The 22,605-nt window shown below is 30.7% G+C and overlaps 1 protein-coding gene across 1 annotated transcript; it reads right to left on the bottom strand.

Moving 5' to 3' along the window:
- Window positions 1–19,551: 19,551 nt before the first annotated feature.
- LOC123890577 (pentatricopeptide repeat-containing protein At5g15980, mitochondrial-like) lies at window positions 19,552–22,289 on the bottom strand. Its single transcript, XM_045940214.1, has 2 exons — window positions 20,161–22,289; window positions 19,552–19,957 (listed from the first exon to the last, which is right to left on the bottom strand). The coding sequence occupies exon 1, from the start codon at window positions 22,192–22,194 to the stop codon at window positions 20,230–20,232; it is 1,965 nt and encodes a 654-aa protein (XP_045796170.1). The 5' UTR covers window positions 22,195–22,289; the 3' UTR covers window positions 19,552–19,957; window positions 20,161–20,229.
- Window positions 22,290–22,605: the final 316 nt, after the last annotated feature.

Genomic DNA, 22,605 nt, shown 5'->3' with positions numbered 1-22,605 from the left:
TGGGTTGTCCTAAAAATCCAAGGGCAATTGGAGGCAAGCATTTTTCGGGAGTACGGAGAGGTAGACTCCGGGGGCCGAATAGGGTGGTGTAAACTTGGAGAGAGCGGCATGATGGTTGGTGGGAAGTTGGCATCACCATCAATTTAAAGGCAAGGTGGAGATTGTTGGATTATGCCTTCAAATTAAGTAGAAAAAACAGAGTTTTGCATCTGGTGTCTGAGCTGGGCGCAGCAAGCCTGAGCTGGGCTCAGCAGAAGAAGAAAAAATGAAGCCTTGCTCACTGCCATCTGAGCTGGGCGCAGACCCCCCTGAGCTGGGCGCGGGCGCGATATATAATGCTGTTTTTTGCGTTTTTTCTGTTTTTTAAGGTGATTTTAGGGTTTCTAAAGCCAACAAAAGACTAGGGTTTATTAGAGAACTTCTCTTGGGCATACTCTAGGGTTGGGGATTGATTCATCACCTTGTAAACACTTATTGATTGAATCTCTTGGTCACGGGGAGAGATTCGGGAAAAGGGTAGAATTTAGGAAAACTCTAAATTCTTGCAACTCTTGTATTGAATCTTTGTAATCAAGCTTTTCATCGATAGTGGAACGGAGAGCTGCTCTCTCCCCCAGACTAGGTCATTATTGGACCGAACTGGGTAAACAATTGCTTCGTGTTCTTTACAGTTTTATTACTTATCTTTTGTTCGTGATTATTATTGCTATTTCCACGTTTTGATTGCTTATTCGATTTGCTCCACACATCAAAAGTATTATTGGTGTGATTATTTATCGAATTCACAACACCGTTGAGTGATTATTCACATTGGACTTTGAATAATTATATATAAGTGAGTTGAATATATTTTTTATCCAAAATTTTAAGATATTAGGTTTATTTGTCATTTCACTTATAAAGTGTCAAAACTCCACTTTTCTATAGCAATGTGAGACTTAATTTACCTCTGACTCCACTTTTTCAACCATACATTTGTACCACCTTTGTTAGGAAAATTTTCGTTACAATGAACTAGTCAAACCAAAGACCTTGATACCAATGTTGGGCATGAGGGGAAGGCTCACTTGGTTGGATCAACACATTGAGAATTAAGCGACCACATAAATGACTTTGACACCACACTTTCATTGGGCGGAGATCCCAAATTCAAAATATAGTTTTGACTGAAAAATGAAAGGCACTCGTGGTGATTCTGTCAAATTCATCGCAAATCAATTTTGTAAATGGTAGGGTTAGAATGGGAATTCGCATGTGATTTAATCATGCATATGTACATAAAGTAGAAAAAAAAGTTTTGATGATTTATTATTTATATGCATTAAAACAAAACAAGTACTGGAGATTAAGGAATATGAGGTATCATTAGATTTCATTGAACATTAAGCATATCCAGATATATTAGAATTAAAAAATAATAAAACCACAGTGGGATTTTTTTCTTCTTTTCTGTCAATATGGTCATTTTAAAAATTCTACATATATGAATTGGCTTGTGCTTGTTTATTGGGACTGTGGAGAATCCTAAAATTCTCTGAGTTTAGCCATTGAGTAAAGTCCTAAATGACAATATTTAATTTAATATATTAAGGTATAGAATGTGAGAATCTCGAGAAGGTGGAGTGTACTGAGAGATAGGGGTGGACAAAAACCCGGGCCAGCCCATGACCCGCTCAAACCGAACCGATTTTAGAGCAAACGGGTGGGTACAGTCGGGTCACGGGTCAAAAAAATCAAAATTTCGGTTTCACATGAGTTCATATGGTCGGTTTCGGATGTTGAAAGTTGAACCATCGGAACCCGCACCCGACCGAAACTTTGACAGACACAGTATTATTTTACTTGATTATGAGTGTTACACACGCTTATATATGGTCCTAGTAGCTGTCATCCTAATGAAATACTACTACTACCAAGTACCAAGTCTAAATCAATGTTTTTTGAGACACACAAACTGACAAATGTAATAAGTACTGTATTTTTTTTATTGAAAATTGTGTTCTTTACTAATCCTTTTTTTTTTTTCGGTAATATCCCTGCAAATATTATTCGGTAATAGTGTTCATTACTAGTACTATTAGTGTTATTAATATATTTATTATTACTTACTTCCACTTCCCAAAAATAATCAATCCCCCCTTTCACTTTCATCATCACCATGTTTATGTTTCCACACACAACACAACCTCCTCCATCTCTCTTTTTTCTCTCTCCACACACACAACAACACAACATTTTCTTTCTACTCCATGAACTCAAGATCTACTCCCCAGAGAGGAAGCACTACTCCACTCCATTAAGCAAACTTCCTTCGCGTATGCTTCTATTAATGATATCCCCATAGTTTTTAAGCAGTTCTTCACTGTGAAAGTCCTTAAAAAAATTATGAATTTCTTCTTTTAATCATCTCTCCACAAAAAGGAAAAAAATGCAACGTTCCTTGATGTGTAGATTTTATGCAAACCAGATCAACCCAACCGCTAAACCGTGACCCGTCCAAACCAAACCCGTCAAAACCGAACCTCAAATTTGGGTCGAAATGGTCCTTCTTTGTTCACCCGTGATTTGGGACGGGTGGAGGTTTTGGATCCATACCGATCCAACCCGGCCCGTTGTCCACCCCTACTGAGAGATGGAGATTGATGATGGATTTTGTGACCCACCATATATAGAATTATAGATGAACCATGAAAATCTCTAGTGGCTTTCTTATGTTTTATTATTATAAACAAAATAAATAAATAATGCCAATTAATAATGTCATATTTGGTTGGATTGGAACTACTCCTCATTCCAAGGGCACAAGTTGTGATTTTGGTTTAAATTCAGTGGCATTTTTATTCATACTATGAAAAAATTCTAGTTGCTTCAAATATCGTACGATCGATCGATTCAATCAGTTGAACAGAGAATCATTCAATCAACGATTGGTTCATATAGTATAGAACTAGATTAAACATGATTAGAATATGGTTCACCCAAAATTTTTAAAAAATAAATAAATTTTTTAATATTTAAACTTTTTAGCTAACAAATAATTGAACTACTACTATTTAAAAGTTACATTAATTTAATCTCCAATTCAGTTATGACAATATTGGTAAATTATATCCTAACTAATATTGAAATGTTATTTAGACTTGTACCATGTGAGTCATTCAAAATCTAAATAATTTAGGCATAAAAAAGTAAAAAATATATATATATATATATATATATATATATATAATGTACTTTAATTACATAATTGATATCTTTTGTGATGTAAATTAGTATTGGTGATGGTGGCATGGAAAATGCTTTATAGATTCCATAAACCACTATGAGGTAAACAATCAAAGTTGGGTCTTTTTGGTCAATTCCATAGCAGACAGTCATTCCCCCTAAAATTGTTCCAAAAGAGCAAAACTTTAAAAGCAAAAGCTGCAACTGCCATTCCTCTCTATCTCTCTGACCCACACTCACACATCTCTTTCTGCAAATCATGTTTGCTACTTTTTTGTGTGCTTAGCTTAGCTAACTAAATTATTATTATCATGGTGTCACCAATTAGTAAGTACATTTATAGGTCATGCTAATAGTTTCGGGCACTAATTAAACATAGAGTGTTGCTATTTAGTACGGATGACTAAAACAACGAAACACGCGATAGAGAGAAGCTGCCAGTTACAAATAATTTTTAAATATTAAAACAATATAATTTTGGCTTTTGACAGAAATCATGGGTAGAGGTTAGTGTTATTCTTTGTTTTCTTCAATCTATGTTTCGTACTAACCGGTATTTTCCTTAAACATATGAAAGAAGTATTTTATATTAAAAACATTACTTTTTATACTTTTGAAAAATTGACATACAAATTTCAAAGAATTTTTTTTATATTTTGTTTTTTAACTTGTGTTTCAGCATCAGTAGTTAGTATTTTTCTTCTTTTATATATCAAATTTGCCGAATTTTCTTAAGTGGTAATTAAATTTCTTGTACCTCTTAAAAAAGTAATTAGGAATTTAAGAATTTAATCTTTGACGTTTATATATGAAAAAATATTTTAATTAGAATGATAAAGCTCATCTTATATACCTCACAATTTTTTTAACAAAAATTAATTATTGTTAAACTAAATGATAGTGAAAACTTAATAATATATGATAAAAAAAAAAAACTATGCTAACAATGGCATGTGCTTCATTATACTCTAACAAACTTATGAGATCTATTACATATGAGTTAAGTCTTATATTGGATGGATGATTTGAGGTTGATCACTTTATAAGTGAGATAACTCATAAACTTAAAGTTTTAAGATTTTGGATGAAAATATGGTGTTAGAGTCACTTATATGGTTGTTCAATGCTCAATGTGTCGATCCAATTCGGTGAGGCTCCCCTCACGGCCCAACAGCGGTATCAAGCCTGGTTCAGGGGAGCAATAAGTGAGTGGTATTCATGAACATGTTGAGAGAGACTCCCACTTGATGGAGATGTTGAAATCTATCAAGTGCAAGTTAAGTTTCACATTGGTCAGAAGAGTTGATGTTGAAGATTTTATAAACGAGAGAACCAATAAAACTAATGTCTTGTGAAAATGTGGCGTTAAAATCACTTATAAAGTTATTCAATGTTCAATGTATCGATCCAACCCCAATACAAACCAAGTGTTTCTTTGCAGCAATGAGCAATTACTACGAAGAAAAACCAACCTTTCACATCTAGGAGACATATGTTAGTACTTAGTACCCACTCAATGATAAAAACGTTATGAGTTTGTTGAAATAAATAGTATGTGCTTGGCAAAGGTTGATTAACTTCAGATCTTTAAGAAATTATGTTTTTACTAGGTACGGATCCTTTGCAATTTTTACTGAATTTTACTTTCCATTTCTTATCCAATCCAATTCACATTATCAATTATGTACATTCTTTAATTTTATTATTTCATAAAACATTTTAAAGGTTGGGGATTCTTTGATGGATCATTGTATATTTTCTCATTATACCAATATATATTGAAAGAATAGTTCATAAGATCTAGCGCAACTAACAAATGCTATGCTGATATTATTAAATTAGATATTTTTACCGACGTTTAAACAAAAGGTAATTGTCGTTTTCTTTATTAAAAAAAAAAACTGTTGAGAATACTTCTCTTTTTTTTTTTAAACTGTGAATACTTTAATCTTGATAAATGATAAGTGTGCAATTTAACTAATTGATAATATAGTTTTATAGGCACTCATTGCCGTTCAAAATAAAAATAAAAAATTTTATAAGCACTTATTAATTTGGTTTGATAGAAAATAATTGATTTTGCCTCAATTATTTTATATATTTAGTAAAAGAGTGTGAGCACTCAAATAGGAGGAGCTATCAAAGACATTGAATCAAGAATTAAAGAAACCGGAGGTAAGTCAAATTCGCTAAGCAAGCCGAAAGATAGCTTAGTGAAATTAAGGCGAAGTTTGGAATTTCTGAAGAGCGAATCTGCTAAGTGATCATGTTGCTTTGCTTAGCAAATCATGCGGGCATTAGTGACCTGAAGATGAGTTGACAAAGACTTCACCATGAAGAATGATTTTTTAATCTCTTAATTTGACCGATGTGCTTATTCTCATTCTTAATGTTTTTTTTCGAATTGACAACTTTTAAAAATGATCTTTTGATATATTATGCGTTTGTTTTCATTGTGCAATTTCTTAATGCTTCAAAATATTTCAAACCCTCTCTAAAAATTCTTTTTCAAGCACATAATAAATCAAAAGATCATTTTAATTTGTATGAAAAAAAAAACATTAAGAACAAGATCATTAAGACATTGATATAATGAAAATAAAATTATGTCATCATTTAGACTAAGAGTTTTCAAAAGATTCATAACTACACTTAATTTCAACATAAAAAGATAAAATGAAGATGAAATTGCTTCCATAGACTAGTGCAAAAGCTTTACTACTATTTAAGAAGATTGAATTATTTTTTCTCGAAGAAGATTCATAGACTAGAGCACAACAAAGCTTACTAGCTACCCCAACATTCTTCTTTTCGGTGCACCATTGGCTGTGTGTCACATCTTATATTATAGACGTACAATAATACAACAATTATTAGGATCATGTTAATTAGTACTTATGAGAAACTGGTTAACAAAAAAAAAATTGATTTCACGTAGAAAATATTACAACTTTTAAAATTTTTAAGGTATTGAATCACAATACTTTTAATTTTTTATATATTTAACTAACCGACACTAATTATCATTTTTCATATAAATAAAATGTACTATTATTTATTTATATTATAATACATGCATGTTGCTGCTTTAGTCACATCATATATTTTTTTTCTCTTTCTTTTAGAATATTCGTTGAAATTTTTTTTCTCTCTATTTTTTTAAGAGGGAGAATTAGACCAAGTTACAAATGAATATGACAATTAAAGAAAATATTAGTAACATCCTATTAGAGAAGATTAATACAATTCAGAGGAGGATGAATGAGAGTAAGAGAACTCGTAGGTATAAAAAGAACATAATATGTAATCTAGTTAGCGACTTGATTGGCCTGTATATAGATGTCGGTTTGGAAGACCTAATAGTTTTTTTTGGTGGCATGAACCCAAGTTTTTCGGCTAAAAACATCCAAACAAACTTTAACATTGTCTATTAAAATAAATGGTCTAGACGTGACATATATAATATATTGCATCATATCTCTTGTAGGGAGCTAGCTTTATATCATTTGTGATCCTGCTAATTTGATGAATTAATCTCTACAATTGCACTTAAAATTTATTCAGTTCATACCAACAACAAAAAAAAATCTCTCTTACTGTTCTGCCTAACCTATTCTCTGCACTTGAAACCAATAATCAAGAATCAAATCTCTTGGATTTCCTTATAACCAATCATAGAAAATCATATCCAAGAATGGCTTGACAAACAAATTAAAGATTTCATTAGTGTTGGTATCAGATGTGGTGATCCTTTTGGGTAATCAAGTTGTTTGGAATTAATCATTCATTTTTTTAATTAAAGTAATACAAACCAAACTAAACCAATCAATTTTGATTAATTTTTGTCTAGTCTTTACTGCCAATCCAACCCATGCTTATCCTATCCCTTTACCAAACTTCATGTAATAAATTTTGAAATTTATACGAGAAATTATCAACTTTGGTAATATCTTGGTGCATTTGGCGCATACGGAATAATATCTTGTTTAGAGGAGAGAAGGCGGACTACTCAACTTTGGTAGATTCTATTAAATTCATTTCGTGGCTTTGGTTTAGTGGTAGAGCAGGTCGCAATGCAGATTATTTGTACTATAACTGGTGTATTAATCCTCTCTACTGTCTTCATAGTATATGAGAAGTTATCTATATTTAATTTTGTAAGAGTTTGAGTACCCCTTGTACTCCTTATTAATACAAATCTTTGCTTATAAAAAAAAATGTTTAATTGACATGTTCAATTATTTTTTTTCTTTCCACAATTTATATACACACAAATTAATAAGATTTAATGAATCAAACTATACTTACCACTCTCTCTCAAAGGATTTTTAAGAATACAACGCGAATACGCCCAAAAACCTCATCGTCTAATTATATTCTCAACCTCTCTCTCCTCCCCCTAACATACTATCTACTAATATTTGGCTATAGAAAAAAAATTTAAATAATGAAATTGATATTCCTACTTAATTTTACTAATTAATTAAGACTTTTTAAAAAATAGTCACAAGAAGTTAAAGTCTTTTATCTGTATGGTGGAGAGTAGTGGGGTTGGGGTAGGGAAGAAAAAATGGTGGCCAAATTGTATATAGCAATAAAGGAAAATAAATTGACATAACATAAGAAAAGAACATAGCACTTAAATATTACAAAGTGACAAATATCCACAAATTAAGGACCAATACTAAGTGATAACAGCTAGGATGATATTGTCCCTTTGTTCACATCCCTATAACCACAAAGTAAATATATAAATGGCTTCTCATCTAATTAGTTAGGACCATATATGAAATCTTTGATCAAATTTAAACTAAATCTACAATAGTTTTCTTTCTCTATGTCTTTTCTAATATTTTGTCTTTGGCTAGATATCATAATATGGTGACAATTTAGTCACGGTCACATAAACATGTCATGCAATGAAAATATGGCATAGAAGCTATAGGTGCTTAGATTTGACATAAGGCCTAGTGTAATGTGAAAGCTTATTGGAATTAAATGGAATAAGGTCATTACCTAGTTCTTGTAGTATGTACCAAATGTTACCAATAAAGTTATATACAACAAGTTTAATTTTATGCGTCTAAAAGAAAAACAAGTTTAATTTTAAAACAAACTTACATGTAACATATTAGATATTAGAATTTTGCAAAATTATTCCACCACAAGTGAATAGCCTTTTATAGAAGTGATCTCTAAAGAAAAAAAAAAACTATGTCAAAGGAAGTTCAGTTGCATTTCCGTTTTATAAAACCTCCGTCAAAAGAAAGAAAGAAAAAAAAACCTACATATATAATATGAGGAGCTCTTTATTTTTATTTACATTTTCTTTTTTGAGTTAGGTTTATGTGCTCTAGTTTCTTCTTCTTCTTCTTTTTCTGAAATAAATTTTTAGCTCATAAAAAAAGAATATAATAACATCATTTAATAAATTTGACTGTATTTAAGGAATTAGGATTATAATATAAACATCGATTAAGGTTTTAAATTCAAATTTTTGTTAACTTTTTATATATAAAATTTAAGTTTAAATTTGACTGTCTGGTCTTACATTGAACGGCTAAGATGTGATTAAATGCGGTTTGGTCAAGAATCACTTACTACACTCATTCTTGATCCAATTATTCCTTGGTTTGCATGAGGAGTAGGAATAAAAGCTCTTCTACTTAAGGAATTAGAATTAGAATATGTGAGAGAGTTCTTAGTTTACAATAAACCCGATGATTGAACCCAAAATCTCTAACATACAACTTAAATTCTTCACCATTATACTAAACTTAGTGGATTGAATATGTTAGAGAGTTCGGTAACAATCTGGTAGATAAAAAATTAATCTTAAAAGTTGTGCATTCAATTCAAATTTTATAAAGTCAAAATCTTACTTTTTTCAAGATAAAATTTCTATTTTAAGCTCTTTAACTTGTGCCATAATATTAACCCAACTCTTTGTGAATTGATAATTGACATGCAATCCTTCATTTTGACATCTTGTACTTGACCGTTTATTACTTATAAGTTACAACAACAATTTGGTACACTCAACATAACATCTAATTTTTTCTCAAATGGATGACTTAAAACATGCCGTACATGTTTGCTCGCACACTTGTAGAGAAGCCAATGTAGGATTCTCTTTCTTTTAGGAGTGATTTTTTGGAGATAGATTTTGGTTTCCAAACTATTGTTTTACTTTATTTTTACTTTTTTTCCATTGGGTTAGATATTACTTTATATTATTTTTCCTTTTTCTTTTTAATAATAGTATATTATAAGTATGCCGTAGATGATTGTTGAAATTCTAAGAGTGCCAATTTAATTGGAATATCATACTTTTATGATGATGCTTTGTATATTCTTTTTTATTGACCGAAAATGCTTTGTATATTCTTGATGCATCTAATGGTCAAGTAGACAATTTTATTAAAGCCTTAAAAATATATTTTTGGTTCTCTATGCTTTTTAAATGAAATTTTAGTCTTCCTATTCTAAAATCCAATTTTTGGGTCCCAATTTAATTTTTTCGGAGTTTTGATCTCTCATCTTACTTTTGGGACATTTTTTTAACGATTCATGACATGGCAATTATTATTAGGTCAGTCCCATAAACTTATATCGTTATATTCATGCTTGAAAAATGACCATGCTCCTCATCCTTCATAAGCAAAGAGAGGATGCACAATACAATACAATACACTTGAGATCTAGATGCATCCTAAAAGGCATAGTTGGAATACTTAATTGGTTCACATTCAATAGTATGTAGCTAGCACAAGTGAAAGGAAGTGTAATTTAATTAGTAGCTACATAAAATATTATCAGAGAGTTTGGAGTTTAAACTTCAGATTCATCACTTCTCCACATAAAGTGTGTGAATCTAGTCACTAGATTTTTTTTTTTTTTGGTACATAGTCACTAGATAACTTAACCCAACAAAAATACAGTCAAGTCATAAATGAATATGTCACATCATAAAAAATATTCAAAATTATGAGAGATCAAAATTAGAAAAAAAAATCAAATTAACAGACAAAAAAACTAATTTTTAAAATGATTAATTTTTTTAAAATAGAGAAACCAAACATGTAAACTTTTTTTAAAAATCAGACTCAAATTCGTGTTTTATAGGAGAGTCGTGTTATCAACCCTTTTTTTAGTAGTTTATTGGCTGGAATTTAACCTTTTAAAGTAAATAAGTGGAAGTATTGTGTTCGAACTCTAATTCTGCATATTACATGTAATATTTCCTACCAACTAAGTTAAGTTCAGGAAATGTCATACTCTATTGAACCACTTTCGTGAGATTGTTACATTTAAACCATTTTTTTTTGGGTATTTTGTATATAAGTGAATGGAAGAGAATGATGGCTATAGAAAAAACCTGAAGTACTAAATCACGTGATTGTAATTTGACTGTGTTTTTAAGTTTAGAAGACAAATACATAGCATCCAAGCTAAACTCAGATATTTTGGACCCCATCTATTTGGACTCTTTCCATAATAATCTTCGGTTGATGTTTATTTATTCATTTGGTTGAAGGTATTATCTTCATCAAAATGAAAATTGTCCACTTAATTTCACATAAACTTTAATAATGATGCTTAATGTATTGTGGATCTAATGACATCATCACAGTGTTCATTTTGGAGAATATTATATTGGCAATGCCTAGACCATTATTCATTTTGGAGAATATTAAATTTTGTATGTCTCTCGGTTCTGTGTGAGTTTATCTCATTTGATAGGAGCATCGTATTTTATATGTAGAAGTTGAGTTTTGACCTATAGACACTCCACTCATTCATCGTTAAAGATAATTTTTTTTTTTGGACAAACAAAAATTAAAGGTAAAATATTTAGTCACTATACTATTTGACCAAAATAAAATAAAAATTTGGATCTAAAATTTGAGAGGGGACATTGCTCATTGTGTATAACTATACTACTAAAGTAATAAACTTTTGGGAAACAAAATGAGAATATACATGATTGTCAATTTTTCAAATGTTAGTTTAAAAATAAGTTATCAATAGTTCCATCATTTCTCAATTTTCATGTGAATAAAGTGTTTTTATGAGGGTGAAAATTTTAATATTTTCTCATTAAAAAAAAGGGAAAAGTTAATATTTTAATCTCATCTATTGTGTAAAATTGAATAAGAAAATTAATTATAAAAAATTGGACATCATTATTGAGCTTCAGCTTCCTTTATGGCTTGAATGAAAACTTTATGACAAGGTGCTTTACTTGAATATATGTTGTTATATCTCTATGGGGGGCCTGTATTTATAATTTTTTTTTCTCTCTAATTATTTTCTCCTTTTATCTTTGTTGGCATTGCAGGTGGCTACATTATTTGGCATAATAATGCTTGGGACAAAAGGGGATCATATTTCTCATTATTTTTATATGAATATCATTAGGGATGTTTGGAACATTGATAACATAAGAATATGTTTTAAATAAGTCTTCAAGATACAAACAATTATGTTTTCATTTATTTAAAATCATTTTTACATCTTCCCTTTAATTTGGTTCATTAAACCATTTTTTTTACACACTAGCCACTTACAAGCATGATTATATAGATTTGAGTTAATTAAATTTGTGCGTTTGGATCCACTTTTGTAAGAATCAAAAGTAATTCGGAAGATCAAGCATAATTACTGAGAATAAAAAAAAATGTAATTCGGAAGATTTAAAATTGATTTTTATATCTCAAATATCTTAATTTTTATTTGAAACTACTAGTAACTAGTAAGATTTATACTCCAAACACGACTTTTACACAAATTTATTATTTCAAAACTCACTTTTCGTGAGCATATCCAAACATATTATTTTACCTTAACTTATCTTTAACTAATCAAGTTTAACATAGTAGAACTAAACATACTCTCATAACCTTAAAATTGATATATCTATATTTAGATCGTCAGTTTATCGAAATTAAAGTAAAACCTTAATTTTGTTGAAACTACGAAATATAACTTTTACTAAAATCCAAGTGCTTACCTTAATTATGACATTCTCATCACTAATCCTAGGGCAAATGATACATTGGACATGTCCTTCCCTTGAATGTGACACCACTTACTAGTGACTTAGAGTCTAGAACAATGGTCTGTCTAGTTATAGTTTGATTGTAACAACAAGTTATATAATAAATAGATTCTTAACTACACTACACATATATGGAACAAATAAGAGTACTAAAATAAAGAAAATTTCCTTATTAATGTAATTTTAGTGCATGGCAATTTGCAAAAATGTGTCAAAGAGTGTCCAAGGGAGGAAAGTAAAAGTGAATCATATGTCCACAAGATAAAAGACAGTGATGGAGCTAAGATGGCCAAGGGAAAAGATTGATTGAGGGAACAACTTGTCCTATATATTTCTCAACTTTTGCTTTTTTCACACATCCTCTAGAACAAAAGTGTCCCCATTTTCTCATTACTTTGTGAGAATGATGTTTTAACTCTTGAAAAGATTCCAAAAACTGATTATGATAACTTTATACCTGTGAACTTCCAAACACAATAATTCAGTCTTTGCTCCTTTTATTCTTATTTTTACTTCTTACCAATGTGAAACAATGATTTTTTCACTCATCCAAATTTACCGTTTTTTACTTCTTAAAGAGCAAAAATATTAATGTCCATGTATTGAGAGATGAAATTTCCCGTTGTAACCGTGTGACTGCAAATGTTAGTCATCCGGTTAATATAAGGATTGAGACTGTTTTATTGTATGAAATTTGAACAGTTTGATCTAAAATTAACGGACAAGATCTAATATAGCATAAAATTAAGTGTAAAATTTACTTTAACGAATCCATACACATGTATCGATGAGCACAAATAACTTTTTAAGGCCTGATTGCTAATATTTCCTTTGAGAATTAAGCAGAAATGTCAAAATGGGCAGGACTATCAAGCCGATCCACCAACCCTATATTTTAACATGAATCAGCCCGTAAAAAGTATAGGAAAAACAACTGTATTTCTTTGGGCCGGCCCATTGGGCCTATATTTGTCACAAGTCAGCCTTGGCTGGCCGTCGGGCTCTTGGACTAGCCGATCAAAAACTATAAAAAAAAAGTTAATTTGTAAAAAAATTAATTTCTAAAAATAGTTTTCATTCACCTAGCTGGTCAATTTTTAAAAGAAATTCCAACAAAGTCAACTAACCTAATCAACCTTAGGTGACTCCTTCAAAGACAGAAAAACATGAGAGCAACTTTCCATAAGTCTCTCGCCAGTTCTCTATAAACCCTAAGTGATCACTTCTTCAAAGATGTCTGCGAACGACTTCTAGATCTTCGGAGACAGAGTTGTTATGTCCTTTCTTTAGAGACGGCTGAGTGGTTAATATTGATGTTTTGTTTTCATTCTAATTTTTTTCTTGGAAATGTTTGAGGTTTGAATTTTATATTTTCTTTTAGTATATCGAAGATTGTATCTTGAATAAATATAGGAATTACATATTCCCTGACACATGTCAAGCTCTCATATTTATACACATAATTGATCATGTTTAATTTATAATTTATTTTGTTATGTATTTTGAATTGTTAGGTCGAAATTTTATTTTGTTATGTAAGGTTGCAATTTGTGATTTATCGTCCACAAATGGTTACTTTTGCATGGATATTTATGTAGTATTTACCTCTTATGAAATGATGTGTACATGACACTCACTTTTTTTATTGATAATAATTTATGTGATATGATATGTGGTTTTATTGTCCATTGTATCTCTTTTTTAAAATAAAAAATAATAATATGGAAATTAGTCGATCGACCCATTGCGCCACATAGCTCAGTTTTAGCAGCCCATGAAGCAAACATGTTGATTCCTTTTAACCCTTTTTATATGTGTTTGTCCACCAGGTCAAAGCGGGCTGGTCGAGCTAGCCCACCTGACAGCTCTAGAATTAAGACACCCTTTTAAAAATAATGTAGTGTATTCTAGTATAATTTTTTTTTATCAAGTAATTTAATGGTTAAAATTTCACCTCAAATAATAGAACAATTAAGATATTATATACTATCTCCATCCTAATATATAAGACCTCTTTCACAAAAATACAAGAGTTAAGAAAAATAGTATTTGTATTAAATTTGTCAATAATGTACATTGTCTTCAAAATTATCCTTCCATTATTAAGAGATAGCAATAATGATTGTTTACTTTTCTTCATTTAATTAGGGGTATTTTTGTAAAAATTTCATGAATGCACCTTGAAATTTGAAAAAAGTCTTATAAAATGGGACAACAAAATTATACAAAAATGTCTTATGTATTGGAACCGAGGTAGTAAGTTATATACTGTATATATATAACTCAAATGCTATCATCTAATGAAAAAACGCTACTACTTCCATCCATAAATATAAGATTTTCTTTAATTTTTTCTTTGACTCTTTTTATAAGATCTCTTTCAAATTTTCAAGAGCATTAATTAATTCTTTACCGACATAACCCTAATTAAAGTACATGTTTTCTAAAATTTATAATAAATATTCTAGAAAAAAAATAACTCAGGTCGTTATATTTTCTTAATCTTCATAACAAATTTAATACTACAATCAACTTTCTAAATCTTCGTAATTTTTTTGAAGTATTATGTTTTTTTTAATATTAATTTGTGAGTGAATGGCCGTTAGTTTAATCATATGAGCTTATATGTTGCAAGCTAAGGTTTGATGAAAGATTTTAGTAAAATTGTTAGAAGTTACATTTTTTTATAGCAACATTTTTTTTAGATAGCCATAGATGAGAGAAGATGTGACCTAATTGGAGGGATTGGAAATCCATAATAAAACAATTAAGAGCAACTCATATTACCATAATAATATCAATAAAATACAAAAAAGTAGAAGAAGATTAAACCAAATCCTACTTAGAAATTAAGATAAACTTAAAACAAAGCCATAAGCCAAAAACCCATCATACTAATATGTAGAAAAGCAATCCTACTACCACAACAAGAAGCCGTTATGGACCATTTAAACTGCTTTCCATCGACAAAGCAAACTTCAAATCTTTGGTTTCAAGCAACTAAGGTTTGAAATAGACCTATGATTAAAACCATGATTAGATTCCATTCATAGCCGCACACCAAAAAAATAATGTTACTGTTTATCTAGTTTTAAATCTAGCAGTATGCAAAGTACTATACATTTCTTTTACAATAATTATATGCCCTTCTCTAAATCCTATGAAAGATGGAATATATAGGGCACGTTTGTTATAAGTTCAATTCTATAATTTTTGAATAAGTTCTCATAAAAATTATCTTTAATTAAAAATATAAAGTTAAAATCACTTTTTTTTAATCTATAACAAATAACCTATCATATTCTATTTTAACAAGAATATTGTAGCTAAAATTTTAGTCATGTCTATCGATTTTTCCTTTTTGTAATCAAACATTAATCAATATTAACATCATTAGGATACTCTGATGTCCCGATACTCTAAAATCGCTGAAGTATCGGTGTTTGACAAGTATATGGAAACGTTAAAAAAAGAGTATATGGAAGTTTAATTTTTATTTTTTTTTAAAAAAAATAGACGGCCGATATGTTTGAGATACAACTTAAGGGCACATATAAACGGCCCAATATACGACTGAATGACACAGATACGGCACATAATGCGGCAAACTCCAAAAAACTTTTTTTTTTATCAAAAGCCAGAATTCCATTTTTTATAGAATAGAAAAAGAAAGTGAACCAAAGTTGGAAGCTATATTGTTCATTTATCTTCTTTTTGCCATATTTCAATTGGAGCGAAAAAGATATGTTATTGTCACTTATTTTGATAATTTTCAATAATGTGGATGTCTATTATCATTTTTAGTTATATATTTTAAATTTAATTTTCATTAAAGTATGCAGACAATATCTTATCTTGAATTTTCAAAACTTTTTCATATTGCCGTATGTATTTTTTTTTGAAACGGCAAATATTATATTATAAATAACTAGATCTCTGCACAAGATGAACAGAAACCAGTAAGAGAGGATTACAAAACAAAGGTGTCGTATATAAACGGAACACCAATGAAAATATCAAAACAGACATCACTTAATAGAGATCTACTTCTAATCCCATTCTTAAAAAGACATTTCTTAGCTTCCAAACAACCAGAAGACAACAACCCAACGATCATACACATATTGCCGTATGCATATGTATCTCTAGGCTTGATATCTCTAAATAATGTATCTGTATCTCTAGGCTTCATATTAAAAATAATGTTTCTTTCGGTGTTTTGCCGTTGCTGTCTCACGTTTTGAAGTCTTTTTTTTCTTCTTGATTTTTAGAAGCTGGTATTTTAAGTTTTCATTGTAAACGTGACCCATAATTTTTGTCCAAACGTAAAAATTACCACACAAAACCAAACATAGACAAATTTAACTCAGTTTTTGATATTCACAATTTTTATCTTTGCAGGTTTGGTCCATCTTTTGTTTGATAGTAAGATATGCATTAAATTCGGGGGGTAGTAATAGTTACTAATCATAAAGAGATGATGCATTTTTGTCACATTATCTGTAACATTATAACTTGTCTTATATGAAGGTTCTCTAAGTGTGTCACAACTCACACAAGGGATTAAATGTATAACTAGAGAAAGTTCCAAGAAACATTAAATTCTACTTTGGAAAATTTAGTGTAAGGTAGCATACGAATATTGAGGAATAATAGTTAGAATATAAAAATTTAAAAATATAATACAATAAGGACAGTATATTTGTGCTTCTATTGTCACACTCAACCCTCAGTCATCACGTTTTGTTCGTTGTTAAGTCATATTCAGTCCATTATGCTATCACAATGGTAATGTTGTCATGACATGAAAGTGACTTCATATTGAGAAAAAATCATTCAGATTTCAGAGCAAAATGAGGAATTTTTTTTATATGTAATTCAAAAACAATAGTAATTGGTATAATATATACAGGAGTTGAAATTTTTTATTTTTTTTAGATAGATCAAATAACAAACTCTTAGAAATTCACACACATTAAAGTGGTGGGACTAGGGTTCAAATTCTGATCATGAAGTTCAATCTAACAATTTTAATATTTTTATTAGTTGACTGAAAATTAGTTAATCAGTAATGTGCGACATTTTGAAAGGATCTAAATCTCAGAGTAAATCAACATTCGGATCTTCGGAATTGGAAGAGCAATTTAATCTTTCAAATTTATGAAATGGCAAAGTTGAATTAAGGGACTAAATTACTACTCCCTCCGGTTCTTTTTATAAGAAACACTTTGAGAAAAAAATTTGGTACTTTTATAAGAAACATTCATTAAATTTATTTTTTATTAAATACAAAATTTCATTTGTACCCTTATTAAATGAAATCAAATCATTAATTCCAATGTTAGTGCATTAATTAGAGAGACTTACTATTTTCTATGCTAGTCCAAGGTTAATTTTGGAATAAGACATAAAATTTTAGAATTATTGAAGAGAAAAATTAGCTTCCTTGATATTTGTGATTTTGTCAAAGTGTTTTTTATAAAAAATATCGGAAAGAGTATTTTACAAATTTGAGAGACTAATTTAACCGAATTTTACGATTTCAACCATTAAACTTCTGATTTATTCGTAAATCTTATCTTTTGTGTGCTTTAATTAACTATTAAGTCACATACTTTTGAAGAAAATAAGGATAAAGTTAGGAAAAGAGCACAACGCTCATTGGATTCTAATGAATGAAATTGAAAATTGTAAATCCAAATGGCACAAAAATACCAAATATTTTACAAAGACCACACACACGCATGCAACATGCAACTTTGAAAGACAAAATGGAAATAAAAGAGAATTTTAAAAATTCCTTCCCTCCAATGAAAGAAACTTTACCACACTTAAGCATTACATACCAACAAAAAGCATATGCTTTTGGTCCCCTCATACACACTCTTTTTTTTGTTTCACTTTTTCTTTCCCTTCTTTGAAGGCTTTGATATGTAGATAAGTACTAAATTACCTCTTTATCTCAAGCAGCATATATTGTTTGTTGTAATCTAAATCCCACATTTTTATTACAGCCCCTTCCCAATCGCAGATGTAGAGATCGAACTGTGGTCCTACCTATGAAGTTCAGCGTCAATCATCATTGAACTAATTAACGATTGATTAGTTTCTTTAAAATCACCGCGAATCCCAACATACACGTGGAAGATTAAATGTAATATATACGGATGTTATGGAAGACAAATTTTTTGGAGAACTTGTCGTGAACTCATGATCATGGATTAGAACCGTGTTTTTATCAATAAGTATTGATAAGTAAAATTTTGTTTGGTGCTTAATGTGTAAGGAAGCTTCCAGCTACATTATTCTTTTTGTTTGATTACTAACATTTTTGCTAGGTGTATTGTAGTTAATAAGAAACAAAAAAAAAAATCATAGTTTTCAAAGAAAAGTGGAAACAAAATAAAATAAATAATTGTATATTAATGTTATGAACGTTAGTTTGAGATTTGGTGATTAGTTGTACCCACCCAAAATATTTGTATACCATGAAAAGTGAAAAATAAACTTTACTTTCAAATAAAGGAAGAATGTTTAATTGTCTATATAACGTAGAAATTAGTTTGGGTTGTTGAATTTGGAATTATGATATTTAGGGTAGCTGGAAAAAGAGAAAAAAGTTGGAAAATTGATTGGTGAAATGATTTTACTAAGTAAACGTGATTGGGACATGAAAATTAGAGAGAAAAAATGAATCCATTTCATTGTTCGTCTCAAATTTAAGTTACTCTTGTCATTTTACTAATTTGCATTATTACATTTTAAGAGTTTTTTAGGAGAAACATATAACTTGCTCAGCTGTTAAATAAATCTCATAACTTGATCTTAAACTAAGCAAGTTTGATAGATAGTATGCAAATAAAATAAATATTAATCTTTTAAAAGTTACATGTTCATTTTATGAATTAGCTCATTGTGAATTTATGATTATTTTGTGGTAAAATGCTGAAATAAGCAAATATATGGACATAATACAATATTTTGTTGGGCTTCTAATATGCTTTAATGGGCTCAATAGACTATAGGGCCATGCAATCAAATGAACTCAGAAATGTAGAAGAACATTGAAAACATGGGGATTGTTCTTCTTCCCTAGAATCGCTCATACACTTTTTATTACAATTCTTAAATAGGTATTGTTAATAATGAAAATTGAACTTAAAATCCCAAACAATCTACTGAAATCTCTACACTAGTACAATTTAAGTGATTGTAATTAATATCAGTAGATTTTAGTTAGATAATAGAAGAAGCATACATAATCACCACTTTTTTTTTGGTTCCATAATCACCACTTTATTAATAGGAAATGGTCTAAACTACAGAGTAAAACATAATTTCAATTGTTTTGGTCCATCAATCCTATGCTCCTAAACGGTTAAGGTTCCACATGAAACCATGTGATTGCTCAAAAAACCATATTAACAACTAACCAAGTTTAACAACAACCCTTGAAATGTGTTGCATTACCATAAAGTTACACAATACATTGAAGGCATCAATATCTGATAAAAATCCTATTCAAAATAACAAACAGGGGCAACTTCATGCAGGAACAAATCGTACCATTTTTGTATGTGTAAAAATGCTGCTCATATAACATGATCTTGATCTACAATCTATATTGAGACAGTCTAGTAAACCAGAATGACGAGAGAACTACAAAGTCCACTGATATCAAGCACCAACCAAAGCATATGTTAGTTGTCCTTCAATCAATAATGATGCTTGAGACAAGAATTACGAGCAACGTGTGAAACACAAATTGCATGGGAAAATATAACTTAGATTGTCAAAAAGTTATTTGGGTTCTTTGGCCTTATTCAATTTCTAAAATAAATGATTTAGATCAAGGACAAAGAATAAATTCTCACCGAAATTTTTGAACAATTGTCATTGCAAAAATCTTCTGGAGAGTACAATATGAGATACATTTTGTAAACTTAAGCAGCCAACAAACCAGAATCAGAAGCTTCTTTAGAGTTCATGGAACAAAAGAGATCCAAGACATCAGCGTCATTACGAATGTGGCTTGGACATTTGGAAAGGAAATTTTGTGCTTCTTCATGCCTTCCTTGCTTGAAGAAGGCGTTAAACAGTACGTGGTACACAGATGTAGATGGAAACTTCTTTGAGGCCATTAGCTCCCTGTTTAACTGAATCACCTCATCAATAGTTCTAGGTTTTGGTGGTATGTACTTTGAGGTCATTGCCTCGAGTAACAGAACAGCGTCATCACCACTTCCACGCTTTGATATGTGTTCGATCAAGGGTTCAGTAAAAGGAGGAAATCCATGGTCTTTCATTAAAGTCAAAATATTTAAGGCATCGGTGAATCCTCCTTGAGCCAATAAGTTGGTTACAAGCAGCTTGTAAGTAGAATGTCGGGGCTTTAACTCTTTTTCATTCACCCATTGGCAAAGAATCTCGCATGCATCTTTTGCTCTATTCATTTGGCAATACGAATTCATCAACAAATCAAAGGTATAGCCCACAGATTCTACTCCCTCTTTCTCAACCATCTCTTTGAAAGAATCAAAGGCCTTATCAAGGTTCCCACCTACACAATGCCCCTCAACTAAAGATTGCCGCATCTTGTGATCTGGATGAGATCCATATGCTTCAATTCTATTCACAAACTCATTAGCTTGTTCCTTGTTACCAGTAGCACCGAGTCGAAAAGCAATTTTACTCCGCAAACTACCACTAGCAACAAACCCAGAATCTTCCATTTCTTTCAAAACCTTATTCCACTGACCAATCTTACCAACGCTGGTTAAAGACTTGAGTACGGCATCAGCCATGGAATCTGTCAAAGCATTTCCATTTCCGGTAAAAACTTTCACAACCCTTGAAAACAAACCCATATCCAACTCCTTAGAAGAAACAACCTTTCTCAACAAAAAGGTAAAGCACGGCGGCGAAGGCTTATCAGCACCGGCCATAGCAAACTCATAAAGCTCAACAGCATCCTTAATCATTTTCCTCTTACAAAACCGACCCAAAACCTTAACAAAAGTCTCTACTTCCATCTCAAATCCAGCACTCCTCATATCACCAACAAGCTTCCAAAACCGATCAATTGAATCCTCCCTACCAAGCACCCTAGCCATCGCATTATAAGTACATCCATCATGCTTAAAAACTCCACTCTCCTCAACCCACCTAAAAAATATCAACGCCTTATTCGGCTCCGAACCTAAATTCTCCAAAACCAGCTTAACCAATTCACTAGAAAACCCAACATTCAAATCCCTAATTTCTTTCTCAACATCATCACTCCACACATTGTTCCTCACAATCCTACACAAATTAGTAAATTTCCTCTCAACAGTGTCATTATCAAACAATTCCTTCAACTTCAAAGCATCACCATTCATTCCATTCTTTTCAAAATAATCCAAAGTTCTATCTTTCACCCATTTCGAAACACCGAAACCCTTTTTCTTCATAACCCCAACCAAATCCCAAAACTCTTCAACAACTCCATTTATCCCCAAAACGCCCAAAAGTTGATTATACGATTTAGAGCTCAACCTTTCAGGATGGTTTTCCAATACCCATTGAAAGAACCTCCGTGCCGAATCGGGATCAGAATCAAGCTTCCGCAAAACAGCGTTTACCACATCATGATTAATCGAAAGCTGATTCGAATCCAGTTGATTCTTAACGTCATTAAGATCTCTGGATTTCGAGAATATATCAACGATGACAGAGTGATCAGAATCAACGTTTGCGAGAACGGGTTCGGATGAGAAATTACGGAAACTAGGGTTTATAGGGAATTTGGATTGATTAGTAGTGAAACGAAGAGGAATTGAAGAGAAAGAGCGAAGTACCTGAGATTGATTGAGAATTTTGTGGTGATTGCGAAGAAGAAGATGAAGAAGACGCCATTGATTTCTCATTGCTGTGAAAGAACGAATCAAAGGTTTGAGATTTGAAATTGAAAACGAAAAAATGCAGTGAGATTTTGAGTGATGAAATGAAAATTAGGGTTTTAGGGATTTGGATTTTTTTTTTTTGTGGATTTTGATTTTTGGTTTGGGCTTTCAGAATTGGGACTGGCACGTACTTCTACTGTCACAGTCATTGGGCTTTTTTGTTTGTAATAGTCTATTCTTCGACGAAAAATTCTCTTTCCTCAAGTTTCTTTAATCCCCTTAAAATTTCAATTTTGTCCATGCATGAAAAGTTCGAAAAATATTTTCTAACTCTTTCTAGTGTAAAATATCATTTTCAACGGCAAAAAAAAAATTCAAAAAATACGTTTAGAATCTTTTTCGTATGAGCAAAATTGAAATTTCAGAGGGATAAAA

This window comes from Trifolium pratense, linkage group LG6 (genome assembly GCF_020283565.1).
Source record: "Trifolium pratense cultivar HEN17-A07 linkage group LG6, ARS_RC_1.1, whole genome shotgun sequence".
NCBI lineage: Eukaryota > Viridiplantae > Streptophyta > Magnoliopsida > Fabales > Fabaceae > Trifolium > Trifolium pratense.
The sequence above is the reverse complement of the archived record's forward strand: the minus strand, read 5'-3'. Positions and strand labels throughout refer to the sequence as shown.